Source organism: Delphinapterus leucas, chromosome 20 (genome assembly GCF_059928025.1).
Source record: "Delphinapterus leucas isolate spDelLeu-1000000601 "Yukka" chromosome 20, BTC_Dleu_Yukka2, whole genome shotgun sequence".
In the NCBI taxonomy this organism is placed as follows: domain Eukaryota; kingdom Metazoa; phylum Chordata; class Mammalia; order Artiodactyla; family Monodontidae; genus Delphinapterus; species Delphinapterus leucas.
In genome coordinates, this window is record NC_143148.1 from 24,170,502 (window position 1) to 24,192,126 (window position 21,625).

The following is a 21,625-nucleotide window of genomic DNA, read 5'->3' on the forward strand; positions in this document are numbered from 1 at the left end:
GGTGGGAGGCTTTTGGGAGTTTATGTGGAGGTATCATTCCTAGGAAAGAAGAGTAAGGCTGAAGAAAGCAAATGAGTAAATATGACTAAAAGAGTAGATGGTGTCCTGCTCAACAAGTGTTTAAAACAAGTGAACAGTTGAACAAGTGAGTGTTGTGAACGTTGAGAATACACAATAAACTCCATATACATTCTACTAGTTCCTTTTATGAATTAAGGTAGTATGAAAGGAAGAAGGTCCAAAATTGTTAATAGCAACTTTTATTGTTTCACTGGTGAAAAAAAAAATCATAATTGTATGATGCATTTCCCCCTAAATTTACAACAATGAAGGTTATACATAAATTATATAGATCACAAATTTTCTATTTTATACTATTTAGAACAAAATTATTTTGATAAATATGTCCAGTGGACAACCTAAGTTCTTAATGGATGGCTGAGTCCAAATATGCAAAATATAGCTTCTGGTTTAGACCATGGTGCTTTAAAATTCTCAAACATGCATTAATATACTCTAATTTTAGGGAAAATATTACACATGGCCTTATCTTGCATTTCAGGAGAAGCCCAAGCTGAATTTCACAAACAGTATTCCTTTCCTCTAAATTAATCTCAGAACAGAGAGACAGACACTTTCTGGTTAGTACTCCCAAGTAATGAAGGAAATTACACACTCAACAATGAAACAAAACAGAAAAAAAGGAAGGAGAGCTTCATTAGTCACAGAGATAAGTGGGGTTTTTTTGGCTTTTTTTGTTCGTTTTTTTTTAAACAGATCACAGGAATTTAAAATAGCAGATCAATCATGCTACTTAGGGTGATCAGACAGACCTGAACACTTATGAAGTGAATAATTTTATTAAGGTCTTGAAGGTGAGTGTCTGGAGGTACTGGGTAAAACACACCACAGGTAAGAAATGGGAAACCTACCTCAGCATTTCTGAAAGGCACAATCTATGGAAGGGAAGCCTAGTATAATAAAACCCTTACTCGATGTACATGGAAAGGAGGATGGTGAGCCTGGCTCCTTTCTAAAGGATGAGACCCTCGTAAATTGGCCCCTCAGATTCCGGTGATTCCCGCCTCAAGCGCAAATGCTCCAGTGTGTTATGAAAATGTTTGTTAATCTGCTCTGTTTCTTCACTGGACTCAAGATTTGGGAGGTCTTCTCGAATCTTTTGGATAAGCTGATTCAAAACCTGAATCGTGACCTACAAAAGAACAATGTTACCATCAAGCATGTACCACACACACACAAAAAATAACGTAATTTAATAAAAATGTTTTGAGGAGCTTGTGTTACTCTCAGCAGTTACCAGATTATGAAAACAAAGAAAAAAAAAAAAAAAAGAGATGAGAACATGATTCCTGGTTTGAGCAACAACTATTGGACATTCATCCAAAACAACAACCGAAAAAAAAAAACTTAATGGAAATACAGAAAATCATAAACCAGTAAAAGAACAAAAGTAAAATTTTACTTAACCTACAAATATTGATCCATCCTTTATTTGGGAATTATTCTACACTTTTGTGGGATGACAAATCAGCCTACTATTCAGCATTTGTAAATTATTTTTTATTTTTTAAACGGAGAGTGACTATTTTATAAAATATTCATAAACAAAAGAGATAAGAATTTTCTTGCACATAATAAGCTCTTCTGTAAGATGCATCTATATAGGCAGAGAAGAATTTTGGAGAATGAAAGAGACCACTAGGTAGATTCTCCAAACTCTGACCCTTGTAAACAAAAAAGAAAAGTATCAGGATGATAAACTTTTGTATGTATCAAATCTAAGAGTAGGAAAGGAAAATAGTTCACTAACAGCAATTTATTATTCACTTACCGCATCATTTTCCTTTTCATAAAAATAGATATATCTGTTCAGAATTTCTATAAAAAGTTGCACTTGTAAAGAGGGGTCCATGCACTGATTTGCTATTTTTAGAGCTTTCTTTAGGCATTCCATTACCCTCTTGCCTCCGTGAAGCTAGAATAAAGGGAGTGAGGGGAGTATTAAAGAGATTAATGAATCACAAATGTCCCATTTCACACAAAGAAATAAACACGCTACAGTGGCTCTTTCATATTTTAAAAGGACAAAACCAATTTAAATTCTCTTCATTTTTTAAAGTACACAGCTATATTTTATTATTTTTTTTATTTTATTTTATTTTTTTTTTGCAGTACGCAGGCCTCCCACTGTTGTGGCCTCTCCCGTTGCGGAGCACAGGCTCCGGATGCACAGGCTCAGCGGCCATGGCTCACGGGCCCAGCTGCTCCACAGCATATGGGATCTTCCCGGACCGGGGCACGAACGCATGTCCCCTGCATCAGCAGGCGGACTCTCAACCACTGCACCACCAGGGAAGCCCACAAAGCTATATTTTAAAACAAATATATTATTTGTTTTATATATTTATATGTTAAATGTTTTATATTTATGTATTTTGTATATATTTTAAAGATAGTGGTACAAACTTGCTATGTTACAAAATCCTCAAAGTGGAGGCTTCACCACAGGATGTAACTCTATATGTTACTGTCCATTTCGTTTCTTTTAACAAAAAAAAGCAATATTCTTTGTCAGGTTTCCAAGCACTGCACATGTTTCACCTCCAAGGCAAAAGGCCCCAGCAGCCGTTCCCTATCAATGATCCCCTCTCCTCTAACACTGTTGGTTAGGAATGACCTCCCACCTTACCTCCTCCCCATTTTTGTCTGTGTTTCTGCCAGACCAGAAGAGATGTGCACAGGTGCTCACAGCTCGGCCCTGATCAGGCTTCTTCAGAAGTTTGGATGCAGCAAGAGCACACTGAGTCCTCAAGGGTTCATGATTTTCTTCACTGAAGCACTTCATCCTCTCAAAAGTACCAATGATCAAGGTGATGGCAGCCAGCTGTGCTTTGGAATCACTGATTTCATCTTCATACAGAGAAAATGCCTGGTACACACAAAGCAGAAGTGACCTTTAGGGACCAACCATCTACTACAGCATTTTCCAAAGTATTTCCCATCAAAGCCCCATCCTGTGAGTCATTCAGATCAGAATATGGTTCAGATCAGAATACGCAGCGCCCTCGCTTGGAGAGGCACAAGACAAAGATGCTGACAAGTTGCAACAAAGAAACTTGTTTTAACTTTTGTTTAATCCAGGGTTCCCAAAATGAATAACAAAGGAATTTTTTTCCCCCATGAAACAGTTTTTACCATGACCCACTGGAAAATCTTCAATCTCATTAGCACCCAATAACTGATCAATTTTCCTGCTCCAAACCAGTCAATAAAACTATAGTGTTAAGAAGCATAGTATTTCCCATCAAGATGGTGAGAAAGCGGTAGTTATAAATTCAGTGAAGAGTAAATCCATGTGCACCACCACCATTAACTACAGACAGGTGACTGAACAGAGCAAACGGATTAAACATCCCAGAAAGAGAGCAGATCACACCTGGGACATAAATTCATATGCTACTGTTTCATGATTTTCAAAACCAATTTCTCCAGCAGCTAGAGCGCCCTGAAGAAAAAGTCTTAAGGGTAATTCTGCCAGCTCTGCTTTGATCAAAGCACTGATAGTCTGGTGAGCAAATGAAAAAATCTTCTGGCATTTCTTTTCCCATTTGTCATCCTAAAACAAAAAAAAATAGTTTAAATTACTTTAAGTTCAAGATTAACTTGCTTAAGAATATTAATTTTATATAAAATGTCTATAGAACAAACAGGAAAAGTGTTAAAATTGAGTTCACAGTTTTCCTGCTATCTTCTGTCTCATCTGTGGAGTACACAAGGAAATCAAGCAGGATGTCTTCTCAAAACATCCATTTGAAGTCACTGGCTTTGCAATTTTTATATACTTGGTATTTGTTTTTTTCCATCAGAAAAAGCAACATACTCCCAAATTGGACAAAATTAGGAAAATACACAAAAGAATTTTTTAAAAATTGAAACCATCCCTAAATCTACCACCCAGCAATAATCACTGATAACATTCTAATGTTAATGTCTTCCTTTCTTTTTTCTATGCAAATATAATGTAACTGGGATCCTCTGTGTATGGTTTTCTACTTTAAAGTACTTACTGAAGAATTAAATTGGGCTCATGCTGCATGTATTCAACTTCTTTTCTTTCACTTATTTTGTCATAATTTTCCTCATGATACTAAAGTTATTTAAAATCATTTTAATCACTAGAAAATATTCCACAAACTGGATATAGCATAATTTACTTAGCTACTTCCTTTTGGAAATAAATGTAATATAACAAATGGTCTGTAAACACAAAGCTTTATTGAATCCCTAATTTTTTCTTTAGTATAAATTTAGAAGTGGAAATACTGGGTTTTTTAAGGCTCTAGTTACACACTGCCAGAGTTTTCTAGAAAGACTGTAGTAATTCACATTCCCACCATTACTAGATGAGAATGAATTCTCATCACACCACAGCCATTGCTGAACCTTATTTTTCTTTTTTCCTTACCAGTTTGATTTCTAAAAAGGTTCACTGTTACAATTAGTAGTGAGGTTAAATATTTTATCCATGTTTGACCATCCAAATTTCTTATTAATGCAATTGATTCTTTTCACTTTTAAGAGAGGATAATAGTCACAGACTTTTACAAGGACTAAATGCAATAATCCAAGTTTATACTCCTTGGCACCGTGTACGGCACATAGTAAGTAAATGCTCGTTGCTTTTTTTATTGTTACATTCACAAACACCTATCCATAAAATACTGGGAAAAAGGAACTATGAGAGGCTGGCCTCATAAAAACTGGCCAAAGGCATGCTATGTCATACTGGTAAGTCTACTGAATATACCTTGTTTCTCCATTATTAGAAAATAAAGTTTATGGTGTTTGTTCCTTAATATAAACCTGACTGTCCAACTTTCAGGTACATTAGGTTAGGGTCTTTTTTTTTCGCTGCGCCGTGAGGCTTGTGGGATTTTAGTTCCCCAATCAGGGATGCAACCTGGGCCCTCGGCAGTGAAAGCAGAGTCCTAACCACTGGATGGCCAGGGAACTCCCAGATTAGGATATTTTCTACAAAAGTACACCACTGAAGACTTAGCCATAATCCTGTTTGTAAAAGGACTAAGCTCATTAAAAAATGTACACAACTCATAAAATTATTCAATTACAGGCTTTTAGAGAGCAGCAATTATGCAATGCTGGGCCCTTTCATTAGGCAAAGCTAACATGAATTAGATCTTACTTGTTATGTACTGCAACCGCTGAATAAGATTATTATATCACTTCAGAATTAGTACATCATAAAGACTCCCAAGAAAATAAAATCGTTCTTGAGAAACTAAAGCATTCTGAGCCATTTTGTAATAAACTTATAGATGTCTCACAAGTGATCTTTAGACACAGGAAAAACTTCTAACATAAATTTAAACTGTTTTAATCTTTCATTTCTAAGTGTTTTTTATGTGATTCCTTAACTAGTATGTAATCTTATCTACCAACATCACTATTGTCAATAGTGATACTTAAGTATAACACAGGATGAGTAATGAATTGAGAGTTATTGAAACTGGGATTTTATTACACCATTACCTATTTGTATATGTTTGAAATTTTCTATAATGATAAACTAAAACACATACACAGAGGAAAAAGGGAAAAAATTAGTGACATACTTAAAAGTAAACCCACCACTTTAGAATTCTCTTTGTAGCGAAAAGCCAGCTGGTAAGCTGCAAATACCAAAGGTGGCAGTGTGAAGCGAATCCGCTGATTTCCACCAGCTCCAAAATGTTTTCGTGCTGTGTTTAAAATCTGACCAAAACAAACAAAACCCATTAATCTTTTCTGTAATTATAGAAACTATAATTAATCACTTATAAAATTAAACGGGAGCTCTAATCATCATGATTGCTACCATTTTTTGAATATATATGATATACCAGACTTCATGGTATACTTTTACATTTCTTATCTTGCCGAGTCATCACAATCACCCTAGAGACAAATACTAAACCCATTTCACAAATGGGGAAGACTGAGGTTCAGAGAGGTTGTATAACTTGCCCAAAGTTACATAGCTAGTCAGGGGCAGATATAAATACATGTTCATATACACATGTGAGAAGTATACTGTGTTGATAAAGAGCACAGGCTCTGAAGACAGATACAGTTAAAAGTAGATTCTAACACTTACTATCTGTGTGACCCTGGGCACATTAATATTTACCTTCTCTTAGCTGTAAGTTTCATTTGAAAAATGGGGCAGTATATTTCTCTTAGGGTTGCTGGGAAGATCAAGTAACAGAAGTAAAGTGTTACCAGTACTAACACAAGGCATGTACTCAAAATATTGGCTATTATTATGATACAAAAAATATGCATATTGCTGGTATATCACACCTCCTACTTCAGAAAAACATTAAGACCATTTAAGTCAAGGGAAATGGTAACACACTTTAAAAAAGAGCCATTAGTAAACAAGTGTCTGGTTGTTTCAGAAAAAAAAACACAAGAATTCATGAAATAACTTAATATGTGTGTCACAGTGTGTGACATACTCAGGTTTTGTAAATTTCTCTGACAGTCATAGATGGATAGGAAGAGAATGCATTCCCCCTTGGGGAAGTCACAGCTAATGATCCTCACCTTAAAGGTGTTCCTGTACATGGCATAACCAACTGGCCACAGGTGGAAAGCATACTTCCTAACTACTACATTTGGTATACAACAAAAAATGAAAACACACATAGGCCATGTGACACAGAAACATAAGGGAATCAGTTAAAACATCTGAACAATGGAGCCAGCCACTAGGTATAGATCACACACAGTGCACAGATTATCTGACACTAAGCCAAGTTGAAGACTATCGCACTACCAAAAGAAATCAGCTTCTTTTTCACAATGGCTATGAAGAAGTACGAGAGTGTCAACTATGACAAAGTCAACACAGGAAGAAAGTCAGGACTCATCCTCAAATAAAGGTGTTCTTCATTACTAACACTTAGCCTCATGCATCCAACAATGGTTAAACTACTTTGCCCAAACGATAATTAGGCAGCCATATGTGCTACCTTTCATAAACATAAGTTGTCCAGTATCAGTCACCAATACTCCTATTCAGGCAACATGTTTTATTCATTTCACAAAGGTTTATTGAGGACTAAGGACAAAGAAAGGGAGAATCTCATCTGATTGTTTTTTTCCAGGAAAAGGGGGTTAAGAAAAAGGCAATTTTAATTTTAAAGTCTTCACACATTTTCCATGTGGCAAACACAACTTCTATTTGCAAACCTTGGAAACATATACACAGTTGAATATAAGGATTTTACTCATACTTTAAAAGTTTATTATGAAAAACAAATGAACAATTCTACAAGTAACACACAGTTCAAAAAGAAAATGAACAGAGACTGATTATAGGACACCCAACTAAAGGAAGATAGGTTTTTCTACAATTCTTAAGTCTTCAAAAGAAATGACAGCAACCAACTTGTTCTTCATAAGCTCCAGAAGTTTACAAACAATTATGCATTTAATCATAAAGTTCAGTTAATCTCTTATTCAGTTTCAATTCTTTCAAAACCTTTTAATACCACAAGCTGGATTAGACCATTTGAGACACATCTACACATGACTTCATTAGAAGTTGTTGAAGGGGTATAGTAAGCGTTAACTCATACCAAGTACTGCTGATCAGGGTCCTCAGACCGTAGAAGATGAATGAATCTGCCCACAAGGCTCTGCTCATCAGCAAAGTCCTCTGGGTCAGGGTCTTCTACAGGTTGATCTGGCTGATCCTGAATCAACGTGGATACCAAATTCATTATGGAATCCACCTGTATCATGGGAGACAGAAACCCACTGGGGTGAAACAATCAGCATATAATGCCACTGACAAAAGCATTTCTAGTTGTGTAAAGTAGTCACGAAATAGTATCAACAACATAATTCCTTCTTCTGTATGAAAGTATATGCATGTTGGTACACATATAAACATTTAGAAAGAGACGCACCAAATGTTAATCAATAGTTAATCAATGGACCTCTCTTCCTGGTGGGATTATAGTTATTTTATAATTTCTTCTTTATACATCCCCAATTATCTCATTTATATAATGAATAAGCTACTTGTAACTTTTTTTAGTAGTAAATTACCCTCCCCGCCCCTCTCATGTGTTTGTCTCAAGGTCTAAAACCATAACTACATTGTCTCTGTTTTTCTAATAAAGCATGTGGGTATTCTCTTACCTGGTCTTGAGAGACAATTTCTGTGTTATAATCCAGAACATTACTAAGCACATAACAACTCATGCTTTTTCTGGACTCATAGTCAAAGTACTCAAAGAGTGGGTGAAAATGTTTTAATTTCAAGACTGTTAAAATATTGTTGTAAGTGTCAACAGGTATCTTCAAAAGTCTGGTGAGCTCCTTTGAAACTGCACTACTGGTAGCAATACTGCAAAAACAGAAACAGCAGCCCTTTAGTGAATGAAATTAACTTCTTATATACACAAACAGCACTTGATTCACAAAAATGTGAAATTTTTCATTTATAATATTAAAGGAAATGGGTCAAGTGAATCACACCACCCCAAAACACCCCAATGACTTCCAAGAGAGGTTTATCAGGTGTCTTTCTAAACACATTTATTCATCTATTAATGTCCTATTGATACAATAAGTTATGCTAGTCTCCAATTCATAAACAGGTTGTATACCTGGAGTTAAAATGCCTGTCTAGAATGTGGTATTTCTAAGGGAAGTATTTTAAGTGGTAGTTAGGTTTCTAGGGCAGCCAATAAGTACGGTACATTCAGGGTGACAAAGCCATGCAAAAATAGCAATTCAACAAAATAGAAAAATACATAAATTATTTCTTCTGCATCAGATGTTGATGACTAAGGAAAAGCAGGATGAAATTAGGAACATTCCGTGGGGGCTGAAGAATATCCAGGCATTTATAAGACCTTTAGAGGTTGGGATTTCTAATTTTTTATTTTGTCTAATTTTACTTTAAAACTCACTTAGTGGGGGAAGATATAGATACATCACTTATTCAAGATCTGGAATGTTTTTGAGTTCACAAAAAATGGGAGTGACAAAAAGAAAAAGGAGGAATAAAAAGAGGTAAAAGAAAAAGAAATCTTCCAGATGTTAACTAAACCACTGGAGGAGAGATGGAAAGCGGAAAGATTACGTGAGTGTATATATAGGGGCCTATATATATAGGGCAAGGAGGGGCAAGGAGGGGCCTAGATTGGGCAAGGAGGGGTATAGGGCAAGGAGGGTCCTAAATTGACCACATGTTCAGAAGCAGTGAAGGATGGGACAGTAAGAGGACTGCTGGGAAAACATAAAGGGATCAGAACTGCCCACAGTGGCCACTAGAGGATGCAACAGGTCCAGGACAGCATAGTTGAAGAAGATGCAAGTAGACAACAGAATATTATATTATCCTTGATGGTATCAAAATCAAAGCTCAAAATAGAGAAAAATTTAAACCAATTAATTTCCACACCTTAAATACATACATGCCTCCCTAATTTTTTCACATCTTGCTCATCTGTAGGAAACCACTTCTCATGGAAATACTGCTTGATATAAATAGTTTCCTTACCAGTTTAAAAACTAACTCACCCATATATACAAAGGGGTCTGAATTGGAGACACTGGTCCCTGAAGACTGCTATGGTCTATGAGTGCCACTACTTGATCAATGTACACAGCCAAGCAGTTGGTTGCCACTTTCTGCCCTGATTAGTACCGAGCATGTCGATCTAACAAATACTTAAAACAAGATGAACGCTAACATTTCAAAAAGGAATTGCAAAAGAAAAATAAATCTGGGACAAAAAAGTGCTTTACAAAGGTTTTTACAAAAATGTTTAACTTTGACTTACTGTTCAAGGTTGAGCTTATTAAATATCTCCACTGTTGTTTCTAGAACTTTATCAACATAGTCCACACGATCAGGATAACACTTCATAGCGAGATTAATGAGAGAGACTTGTAAAGATACAACGTCCTCCGAAGGCATGTCTTGTCTCGACTGGAATGTTCAGAAAACCATGGAATTTATTTTAAACAATTAGAAGAGGAACTACCACCTGAGAAGTTTGAAAGTTTTGAGAACTTAGGAACAAAGCCATACAAACCTGTATTACTGTAGCCACCTGCTGTGAAAATATGTCAAAAAGTTTAATATCTGTTGGAATTCCAGGTCCATCTTCACGGTGAGCAAATAAAGCTAATCTAAAAAAGAAAATAATCTTTATTTAAAAGGATATAGGGATCTGGGTAGTGGGATCATGGATGACATTTTATTCTTTATGCTGTTCTGTATTTTCTCCAAGTGTACTTCTCCTAGAACCTTTCTCCTAAAAAGATTTTTAAGAAGGACAATTCATTTTTAATGAAACAGTTTTACCAATGATGCCTTATTTCACTGTATTCTTACTTTATACCATACACAACAAATTTTCGACAGGCCAATTCCGCCAAATTAATTAAGTAGATATGGATAGAAATGTATTAAAGGTGATAAACGTATTCAACAGCCATGATTATAAAAAATAATCTTTTAAATATAAAAAGCACCTAGACTCTTTTAAGACACTGCATTTTTACTACTGAAAAGTTTAAAACACAACTAATTCTAAAAGTAGTAAAGTTAACTTCTATTACCACATCTTAAACTATACAAAATAACGTCTGTTCCATTATCACTAAGTGTTTATCATGGTTACAACTAGACGCACATTTTGTTATGCACAGAAGAACCACTACTGACAGAAACGGTTAAGTGACAATACACCCAACATAGGAAAATCCAGTTACTAGCTTCCATTAAGAGTATGCCCAAATAGAGAACTTTACTGGTGGTCCAGTGGTAAAGAATCCACTTAACAGTGCAGGGGATGTGGGTGGGATCCCTGGTTGGGGAACTAAGATCCCAAATGCCGCGGGGGAATTAAGCCTCCAGGACACAACTACTGAACTCACACACCTCAACTAGAGAGCCTGTGTGCCGCAAACTACAGAGCACATGCGCCTTGGAGCCCACATGCCACAACGAGAGAAAACCCGTGTACCACAACTAGAAAGAAGCCTGCGTGCCACAACTACAGAGAGAAAACCCGCATACCACAACTAGAAAGAAGCCTGCGTGCCACAACAAAAGATCCCGCATGCCTCAATGAAAATCCCACATGCTGCAACTAACACATAGTACAGGCAAAAAATAAAATAAATTAATAAAAAAAGAGAAATGCTTTAAAAAAGAAAAAAAAAAAAAGAGCATGGCCAAGTAACTTATAATTCTTAATGTCCAGGACTGACAAGATAATTTGAAGAATTCTGCTATATAAATTCTCAGACTTTAAAACTAATAACTTAGATATTTAAAATATAATAAAAAGTATTTGCAGAAATAAATCTACCCTTGGGTTTCTGGTTTCATAATGTCAATGAGTGTATGCTCACAAGCAGGACACATACTATGTACTAGCACCCAGCATGCACTCATTAAAGCTATTATTGAAGGCCAAGTTTTATACTTTTAACAAAGACCAAAGGCTAAAGAAGTCAAACTTAAAGAGGATTTAATAACATTTTTAATACTTGAAAATTCTTCTTTAAAAACATGTGATGATGCAGTGATTACCTGAACGTCCTTTTTTTTTGGTTTTTTGCGGTACGCGGGCCTCCCACTGTTGTGGCCTCTCCCGTTGCGGAGCACAGGCTCCGGACGCACAGGCTCAGCGGCCATGGCTCACGGGCCCAGCTGCTGCGCGGCATGTGGGATCCTCCCGGACCGGGGCACGAACCCGTGTCCCCTGCATTGGCAGGTAGACTCTCAACCAGTGCACCACCAGGGAAGCCCTACCTGAACATTCTTAATCATCTATATTTATGGCTACTTGATAAAGAAGACTCCAGATCAAACTGGTTCCCACTGAAAGATAACTTTCTTTTTTTTATAATTAATTAATTTTTGGCTGTGTTGGGTCTTCATTGCTGCACGCGGGCTTTCTTTAGTTGCAGCGAGCGGGGGCTATTCTTCGTTGTGGTGTGCGGGCTTCTCATTGTGGTGGCTTCTCTTGTTGTGGAGCACGGGCTCTAGGCACGTGGGATTCAGTAGTTGTGGCACGTGGGCCCAGTAGTTGTGTCTCACAGGCTCTAGAGCACAGGCTCAGTAGTTGTGGTGCACAGGCTTAGTTGCTCCATGGCACGTGGGATCTTCCTGGACTAGTGATCAAACCTGTGTCCCCTGCATTGGCAGGCGGATTCTTAACCACTGTGCCACCAGGGAAGCCCAAGATACTTTCATCATGGTAAAAAACAAGTTTTGCTCTTCAGTGATCTTTGGATTTATAAAATTTGGATTTATGACTAACATCTTAGGTCTGTATAATGTCTTTAAATGCCAATTAAATGCATAGATTAAAATATATTACCTTCATGACCCCTGTACAATTAAGAGCTAAACTTATTTCATGCGTAAGCTAGACAAGCACTTAGTAAGTACTCAGACTTACAGAACTAGTGTAACTACATCAAAAATATTAATAAAGATGGAACAGAAAAAAAGAATTCACAAAAATGTTTTAAATTCATTATTCCCAAGTCGGAACATCTGCCCTCCAGTGTTGGAAATTCTTACCTATCAATTAAAGCAATGATTATGTTTTTCACATTTACATTTTGGTGTAACTCAGCACAGGCCCGAAGAAAAGGATTCAAAGTTTGAAGGTGGAATTCGTCAGGGAAAACCTGAAAATCAAATAATACTCAATTATTATTAAAACCAAATAGTAAAGATCAATTAGAAAAAGCATTTCACACAATATTCTGGACTTAGTATTTAAAGTTCATATTTGTGGGAAAAAAAATCATTTTAATCTTATAAAACCAAATTCAAATACATCACTTTTAAGCCTCTCTAAACATAACCCCAGAAAGAAATATTCTATTAACCAAAGTACATCTACAATTTTTTTTCCAGGTTTATTTTATTTAATGCTCCTGACAATTTTATAAGGATCTCTGTTAGTCCCATTTCAAGGTAAGAAAAATGAGACTCAGTAATGCCAAAAATGCCAAAAATGCCAAAAAATGACAAACCAAACTATCAAAATTTTAAGTTAAGGAAGATCAGTATTTTTCCTTTGCATCAGCTTCCAATATGGCCCATCTGGCAGTGTTAACAACTCTGTCTTTATTTTATTTCCCTTTTTTCTTTTTTTAATTGGGGTATAGTTGTTTTACACTGTTGTGTTAGTTTCTACTGTACAGTGAACTAAAGCTCCCTGTGCTATACAGCAGGTTCTTATTAGTTATCTATTTTATACACATTAGTGTATGTATGTCAGTCCCAATCTCCCAATTCATCCCACCACCACAACCCCACACCCCCGCTTCCCCCACTTAGTGTCCATACGTTTGTTCTCTACATCTGTGTCTCCGTTTCTGCCTTGCAAACCAGTTCATCTGTACCATTTTTCTAGATTACACATATATGCATTAATAGACAATATTTGTTTTTCTCTTTCTGACTTATTTCATTCTGTATGACAGTCTCTAGGTCCATCCACGTCTCTACAAATGACCCAATTTCATTCCTTTTTACGGCTGAGTAATATTCCACTGTATATATGTACCACATCTTTATTCATTCGTCTGTCAATGGGAATTTAGGTTGCTTCCATGACCTGGCTATTGTAAATAGTGTGCAATGAACATTTGGGTGCATGTGTCTTTTTGAATTATGGTTTTCTCTGGGTATATGCCAGTAGTGGTATTGCTGGGTCATATGGTAATTCTATTTTTAGCTTTTTAAGGAACTTCCATACTGTTCTCCATAGTGGCTGTATCAATTTACATTCCCACCAACAGTGCAAGAGGGTTCCCTTTTCTCCACACCTTCTCCAGCACTTACTGTTTGTAGATTTTCTGATGATGGTCATTCTAACCAGTGTGAGGTGATACCTCATTGTGGTTTTGATTTGCATTTCTCTAATAATTAGTAATGTTGAGCAGCTTTTCATGTGCCTCTTGGCCATCTGTATGTCTTCTTTGGAGAAATGTCTATTTAGGTCTTCCGCCCATTTTTTGATTGGGTTGTGTTTTTGATATTGAGCTGCACGAGCTGTTTATGTATTTGGGAGATTAATCCTTGTTTGCTGATTTCTTTGCAAATATTTTCTCCCATTCCAAGGGTTGTCTTTTTTTTTTTTTTTTTTTTTTTTTGCGGTACGCGGGCCTCTCACTGCTGTGGCCTCTCCCGTTGCGGAGCACAGGCTCCGGACGCGCAGGCTCAGCGGCCATGGCTCACGGGCCCAGCCGCTCCGCGGCACGCGGGATCCTCCCAGACCGGGGCACGAACCCGCGTCCCCTGCATTGGCAGGCGGACTCTCAACCACTGCGCCACCAGGGAAGCCCCAAGGGTTGTCTTTTTGTCTTGTGTATAGTTTCCTTTGCTGTGCAAAAGCTGCTAAGTTTCATTAGGTCCCATTTGTTTATTTGTTTTCATTTCCATTACTCTAGGAGGTGGGTCAAAAAGGATCTTGCTGTGATTTATGTCAAAGAGTGTTCTTCTTGTGTTTTCCTCTAAGAGTTTTATAGTGTCCAGTCCTACATTTAGATCTTTAATCCATTTTGAGTTTATTTTTGTGTATGGTGTTAGGAAGTGTTCTAATTTTATTCTTTTACATGTAGCTGTCCAGTTTTCCCAGCACCAATTATTGAAGAGACTGTCTTTTCTCCATGTATATTTTTGCCTCCTTTATCAAATATAAGGTGACCATATGTGCATGGGTTTATCTCTGGGCTTTCTATCCTGTTCCACTGATATTTTTGTTTTTGTGCCAGTACCAAATTGTCTTGACTACTGTAGCTTTGTAGTATAGTTGGAAGTCAGGGAGTCTCATTCCTTCAATTCCATTTTTTTTTTCTCAAGATTGTTTTGGCTATTTGGGGTCTTTTGTATATCCATACAAATTTTAAGTCTTTTTGTTCTAGTTCTGTAAAAATTGCCATTGGTAATTTGACAGGGGTTACATTGAATCTGTAGATTGCTTTACGTAGTAGTCATTTTCACAATATTGATTCTTCCAATTCAAGAACATGGTATATCTCTCCATCTGTTTGTGTCACCTTTGGTTTCTTTCATCAGTGTCTTATAGTCTTTTACCTCCTTAGGTAAGTTTATTCCTAGGTATTTTATTCTTTTTGTTGCAATGGTGAATGGGATTATTTCCTTAATTTCTTTTTCTGATCTTTTGTTGTTAGTGTATAGGAATGCAAGAGATTTCTGTGTATTAATTTTGTATCCTGAAACTTTACCAAATTCATTGATTACCTCTAGTAGTTTCCTGGTGGCATCTTTAGGATTTTCTACGTACAGTATCATGTCACCTGCAGAGACAGTTTAACCTTTTCCTTTCCAATTTGTATTCCTTTTCTTTTTCTTCTTGGATTGCCGTGTCTAGGACTTCCAAAACTATGTTGAATAACAGTGGCGAGAGTGGACATCCTTATATTGTTCCTGATCTTAGAGGAAATGCTTTCAGTTTTTCACCATTGAGAATGATGTTTGTTGTGGGTTTGTCATATATGGCCTTTATTATGTTGAGGTAGGTTCCCTCTATGCCCACTTTCTGAAGAGTTTTTATCATAAATGGGTGTTGACTTGTGTCAAAAGCTTTTGTGGCATCTATTGAGATAATTGTATCGTTTTTATCCTTCAATTTGTGAATATGGTGTGTCACACTGATTGATTTGCATATATTGTAGAATCCTTGCATACCTGGGATAAATCCTAGTTGATCATGGTGTATGAGCCTTTTAATGTGTTACTGGATTCTGTTTGCTAGTATTTTGTTGAGGATTTTTGCATCTATATTCATCAGTGATATTGGTCTGTAATTTTCTTTTTTTGTAGTATCTTTGTCTGGTTTTGATATCAGGGTGAGGGTGGCCTCGTAGAATGAGTTTGGGAGTGTTCCTTCCTCTGCAATATTAAGAGTTTGAGAAGACTGGGTGTTAGTTCTCTAAATGTTTGACAGAATTCACCTGTGAAGCCATATGGTCCTGAACTTCTGTTTGTTGGAAGATTTTAATCACAGTTTCAATTTCATTACTTGCGATTGGTCTGTTTATAATTTCTATTTCTTCCTGGTTCAGTCTTGGAAGGTTATCTTTTTCTAAGAATTTGTCCATTTCTTCCAGGTTGTCTATTTTACTGGCATAGAGTTGCTTGTAGTAGTCTCTTAGGATGCTTTGTATTTCTGCCGTGTCTGTTGTAACTTCTCCTTTTCACTTCTAATTCTATTGATTTGAGTCCTCTCCCTCTTTTTCATGATGAGCCTGGCTAAAGGTTTATCAATTTTGTTTATCTTCTCAAAGAACCAGCTTTTAGTTTTATAGATCTTTGTTATTGTTTTCTTTGTTTCTATTTCATTTATTTCTGCTCTGATCTTTATGATTTCTTTCCTTCTACTAACTTTGGGTTTTGTTTGTTCTTCTTTTTCTAGTTGCTTTAGGTGTAAGGTTAGATTATTTGAGAATTTTCTTGTTTCTTGAGGTGGGCTTGAATTGCTGTAAACTTCCCTCTTAGAACTCCTTTTGCTGTGTTCCATAGGTTTTGGATCATTGTGTTTTCATTGTCAGTTGTTTCTAGGTATTTTTAAATTTCTTCTTTGATTTCTTCAGTGATCTCTTGGTTATTTAGCAGTGCACTATTTAGCCTCCAAGTGTTTGTGTGTTTTATAGGTTTTTTTTTTCCTGTAATTGATTTCTAATCTCATAGCGTTGTGGTCAGTAAAGATACTTGATACAATTTCAGTTTTCTTAAATTTCCCAAGGCTTGGTTTTTGACCCAAGATGTGATCTATTCTGGAGAACGTTCCGTGTGTAGTTGAGACAAAAGTCTATTCTTCCACTTTTGGGTAGAATGTCCTATAAAAATCAATTTAGTCTATCTGGTCTATTGTGTCATTTAAAGCTTGTGTTTATTATTTATTTTCTGTCTGGATGATCTATTGGTGTAAGTGAGGTGTTAAAGTCCACTAGTATTACTGTGTTACTGTTGATTTCCGCTTTTATCACTGTTAGCATTTGCCTTATGTATTAAGGTACTCCTGTGTTGGGTGCATAAATATTTATAATTGTTATGTTTTCTTCTTGGATTGATCCTTTGATCATTAACGTAGTGTCCTTCCTTATCTCTTGTAAGTCTTTATTTTAAAATCTATCTTATCTGATATGAGTATTGCTACTCCAGTTTCTTTTGATTTCCATTTGCATGGAATATCTTTTTCGATTCCCTCCTTTCAGTCTGTACATGTCCCTAGGTCTGAAGTGGGTCTCTTGTAGACAGCATATATAAGGGTCTTGTTTTTGTATCCATTCAGCCAGTCTGTGTCTTTTGGTTGCAGCATTTAACCCATTTACATTTAAGGTAACTATCAATATATATGTTCCTATTACCATTTTCTTAATTGTTTTGGGTTTGTTTTTGTAGGTCCTTTTCTACTCTTGTGTTTCCCACTTAGAGAAGTTTCTTTAGCATTTGTTGTAGAGCTGGTTTGGTGGTGCTGAGTTCTCTTAGCTTTTGCTTGTTTGTAAAGCTTTTCATTTCTCCATCAAATCTGAATGACATCCTTGCTGGGTAGAGTATTCTGTGTTGTAGGTTCTTCCCTTTCATCACTTTAAATATATCATGCCATTCCCTTCTGGCTTGCAGAGTTTCTGCTGAGAAATCAGCTGTTAACTTTATGGGAGTTCCCTTGTATGTTATTTGTCATTTTTCCCTTGTACCTTTTAATAATTTTTCTTTGTCCTTATCTTTGTCAATTTGATTACTATGCGTCTCAGTGTGTTTCTCCTTGGGTTTATCTTGCCTGGGACTCTCTGGGCTTCCTGGACTTGGGTGGCTATTTTCTTTCCCATGTTAGGGAAGCTTTTGACTACAATCTCTTCAAATATTTTCTTGGGTCCTTTCTTTCTCTCTTCTCCTTCTGGGACTCCTATAATGCCAATGTTGGTGCGTTGAATGTTGTCCCAGAGGTCTCTTAGGCTGTCTTCATTTCTTTTCATTCTTTTTTCTTTATTCTCTGTCACCGCAATGATTTCTACCATTCCTTCTTCCGGGTCACTTACCCATTCTTCTCTGCCTCAGTTATTCTGCTATTGATTTCTTCTAGTGTATTTTTCATTTCAGTTATTGTATTGTTCATCTGTTTGTTTGTTCATTAATTCTTCTATGTATTTGTTAAACATTTCTTGCATCTTCTCAATCTTTTCCTCCACTCTTTTTCCGAGGTCCTGGATCATCTTCAGTATCATTATTCGGAATTCTTTTTCTGGAAGGTTGCCTATCTCCACTTCATTTAGTTTGTTTTTCCAGGGTTTTATCCTGTTCCTTCATCTGGGACATAGTCCTCTGCCTTTTCATTTTGTCTATCTTTCTGTGATTGTGGTTTTCATTCAGCAGGCTGCAAGCCTGTAGTTATTCTTGCTTCTGCTGTCTGCCCTCTGGTGGATGAGGCTAAGAGGCTTGTGCAAGCTTCCTGTTGGGAGGGACTAATGGTGGGTAAAGCTGGGTGTTGCTCTGGTAGGCAGAACTCAGGAAAAGTTTAATATGCTTGCCTGCTGATGGGTGAGGCTGAGTTCCCTCCCTGTTGGTTGTTTTGCCTGAGGCAATCCAACACTGGAGCCTACAAGGCTCTTTGGTGGGGCTAATGGCGGACTCTGGGAGGACTCACGCCAAGAAGTAACTCCCAGAACTTCTGCTGCCAGTGTCCTTGTCCCCGCAGTGAGCCACAGCCGCCCCCTGCCTCTGTAGGAGACCCTCCAACACTATCAGGTAGGTCTGGTTCAGTCTCCTGTGGTGTCTGCTCCTTCCCCCTTGGTCCTGGTGCACACACTACTTTGTGTGTGCCCTCCAAGAGTACAGTCTCTGTTCCCCCCATTCCTGTCAAAGTCCTGCAATCAAACCCCACTGGCCTTCAAAGTCTGATTCTCTGGGGATTTCTCCTCACTTTGGCAACCCCCAGGTTGGGAAGCCTGAGGTGGGGCTCAGAACCTTCACTCCAGTGGGTGGACTTTTGAGGTATAATTGTTCTCCAGTTTGTGAGTCGCCCACCCAGTGGTTACGGGATTGATTTTATCATGATTGTGCCCCTCCTACTGTCTCATTGCAGCAGGAGTCTTTGGATGTGGGGTATATTTTTTGGTGAGTTCCAGTGGCTTCCTGTCAATGATCATTCAGCAGTGAGTTGTGATTCTGGTGCTCTCGCAAAAGGGAGTGAGCGCAAGCCCTTCTACTCTGCCATCTTGAACAAATTCCAAAGTACAGCTACAATTAAACTAAAACTAACGATACCTAGAAAACTTGGATGTTAATCTTTTCTACATTTTTGGGAGAAAAAGACATCAATACAAAGACCAAGTTGTTACATTAATAGGAGAAAGGGATTTATTCAGGAAACCTTAATTTCTCTTCAATCAAGATTTTTTTCCAAAACAATGAAAATTAATAAAATATAAAATGAGTTCTTTAATACCCTGAAATGTTCTCACTTACCTGAATAATACACTCCATGAGATATTCTTGAGCCAAAGCATCCCTGCAATTCACAACTTGCTCCAATATGCCAGTCAAAACAATCTGAAAAGAGAAAAAAAAATTTTTAGGAGTTAAAAAATTATTTTCAAAATCCTAAGTAACTCCTCTAATAACACATTTGAGCTATTAGTTTAAAAGTCATATTTTAGATTTTTCTGACATATATATCATTTCTAGACTAAACTTTGAAATTTTACAGAATTTTTAAATAAAAAATTCTGAGTTTCTATTTCATAAAAGCCAAAGTCCATGTCATCAGTTTTTTTTCTTTTATGGTTTGTCCTTTTTGTGTCCTAGGAAAGCTTTATGTAATTCAAGGTTACAAAGATTTCCTTCGTGTTTTCTTCTAAAAGTTTCATAGTTGCAAATTTCACACTTATGACTTTGATCATTTTTTTTTAGTTTCTCTACATGAAAATGGGTTGCAGTTCAGAGGCTTTGTTTGCATACAGATGTCCAATTGTTGCAGAATCACTTGTTGAAAAGGTTGCCTTTGCACGCTTATCAACAATAGTTGATTATATACATGTGGGTCTGCTCTGGATCATCTCTTCTAGGGGTCAGCAAACCTAGTTTAATGCCCATTTTTGTAAATTGTTTCCACATTGTATTTCCCTGCTTTTGCACTACATTGGCAGAATTTAGTAGCTGCAAACTATATGGCTTACAAAACCAATAGTTAAAATATACTAAATCTCAATTTAAAGAAAATTGGTATCTTGATAACATTGAGTCTTCCAATCCACAAGCACAGACTCAAAATATATATCTTTTAGTTTATTTAAGTCTTCTTTGATTGTCAATGGTTTTCAGTGTAATATTATTTTTAAAAATATTTCAATTTTAAAAATCAGACTTCAATTTACATCTCACGACATAAGAAAAGATGAGAAGTAAAAAGATATAAACCTGTTTATAACGTTCCACATTTACACCTTCCAACTGACTGAGGCGCACCAAATTTGTTCCCACTAAAATCCTTAGTTCTTGTCTTTCTCGTTCTCTTTTTTCTCTATCTCGGCTATGTCCCTGATGCTGCATTCGAACCCAGAGCTTGTTCATTTCTGCAAAGTTGAGTAGTACAAAATCCATGGAATCACTGATATCACCAGTTGTTTCTTCACTGCAAAGAAATGGAAAAATCTTTATATACAGTGTTTAAATTATAGGAAAAATTACTACTATTCCTCTTCTTTGTGCATTTCCTTCTTACCTCTTTAATACACCAAATGCTTTATGAAAGACACTTTAAACCTCACTGGCTCAGTGCTCAATTTCAAAGGGAACAGACTCAAGAGAAAAAAACATCAGGGAGAGGACACAGTTCAAGTGTAAAGGGACAAAACGCTTCCCCCACCACTCCCTTTCCTGGGCCAACTAAACTTGTTCTTGGAATTGTATTCCATTAATTCAAAAGGCCTAAAAAAGTTGACACTTACAAGTGTCACTGTTATCTCATCATTTTATTGTTGAATATTTTATGTTTTCAATTGGAGTATAAGCTTTGTAAGCTCTGCAAGGGAAGATACCAAGTATTTCCTCCTTATTTTTACATCTCCTAAGAAGGTGAACTTAGAAGTTTTCAAAATTTTTTGCTTATTGCCTAATTAAATGCTCAAAACTGAGTCAAATCATAATAAAGCAAATAACCTCACCATCTTCTCTACACCATTAAATTTTTATCTTTTCTATACCATTTAAACTTTTTGTTTTGTGCATTGGTTAAATTTTTATTAAAGTTTTTCTTTTGAAAAGGAAATGATGCAGATATACTAAAAACCACTAAAATATACACATTAGAAATAAATGAATAAACTTTAGAAAAAGGGAATTAAGTTTCTCAATCAAGGGAACGTGTCTCATGAATAGTTCACCCAGTTGGATGAGACCACAGCAGGCTGACCATCTACCCTTTTTGTGGGATAAAAGCAATGGACTCGGATGCTGGAATACTGCTCACATAAGAGATAGGGCTCTCTCTGAATGGCTTTTTGCTTTCTGTTTTGGAGTTAA

At 36.6% G+C, this 21,625-nt stretch overlaps 1 protein-coding gene across 2 annotated transcripts in view; it reads right to left on the reverse strand.

Annotated features, from left to right (window-relative positions):
- Positions 1–244: 244 nt before the first annotated feature.
- Positions 245–21,625, reverse strand: part of VPS35 (VPS35 retromer complex component) — a 41,724-nt gene continuing 20,343 nt past the window's right edge. For both annotated transcript variants that reach the window (XM_022555169.3, XM_022555170.3), the window contains 12 exons: positions 20,522–20,735; positions 19,571–19,654; positions 12,647–12,756; positions 10,140–10,236; positions 9,885–10,033; positions 8,233–8,440; positions 7,665–7,820; positions 5,671–5,793; positions 3,458–3,637; positions 2,711–2,950; positions 1,853–1,996; positions 245–1,213 (listed from right to left, as the gene is read on the reverse strand). In XM_022555169.3, coding sequence (XP_022410877.2) covers positions 1,034–1,213; positions 1,853–1,996; positions 2,711–2,950; positions 3,458–3,637; positions 5,671–5,793; positions 7,665–7,820; positions 8,233–8,440; positions 9,885–10,033; positions 10,140–10,236; positions 12,647–12,756; positions 19,571–19,654; positions 20,522–20,735 — 1,885 coding nt within the window. In that variant the 3' untranslated portion in view covers positions 245–1,033. The remainder of the gene's footprint in view (positions 1,214–1,852; positions 1,997–2,710; positions 2,951–3,457; positions 3,638–5,670; positions 5,794–7,664; positions 7,821–8,232; positions 8,441–9,884; positions 10,034–10,139; positions 10,237–12,646; positions 12,757–19,570; positions 19,655–20,521; positions 20,736–21,625) is intronic.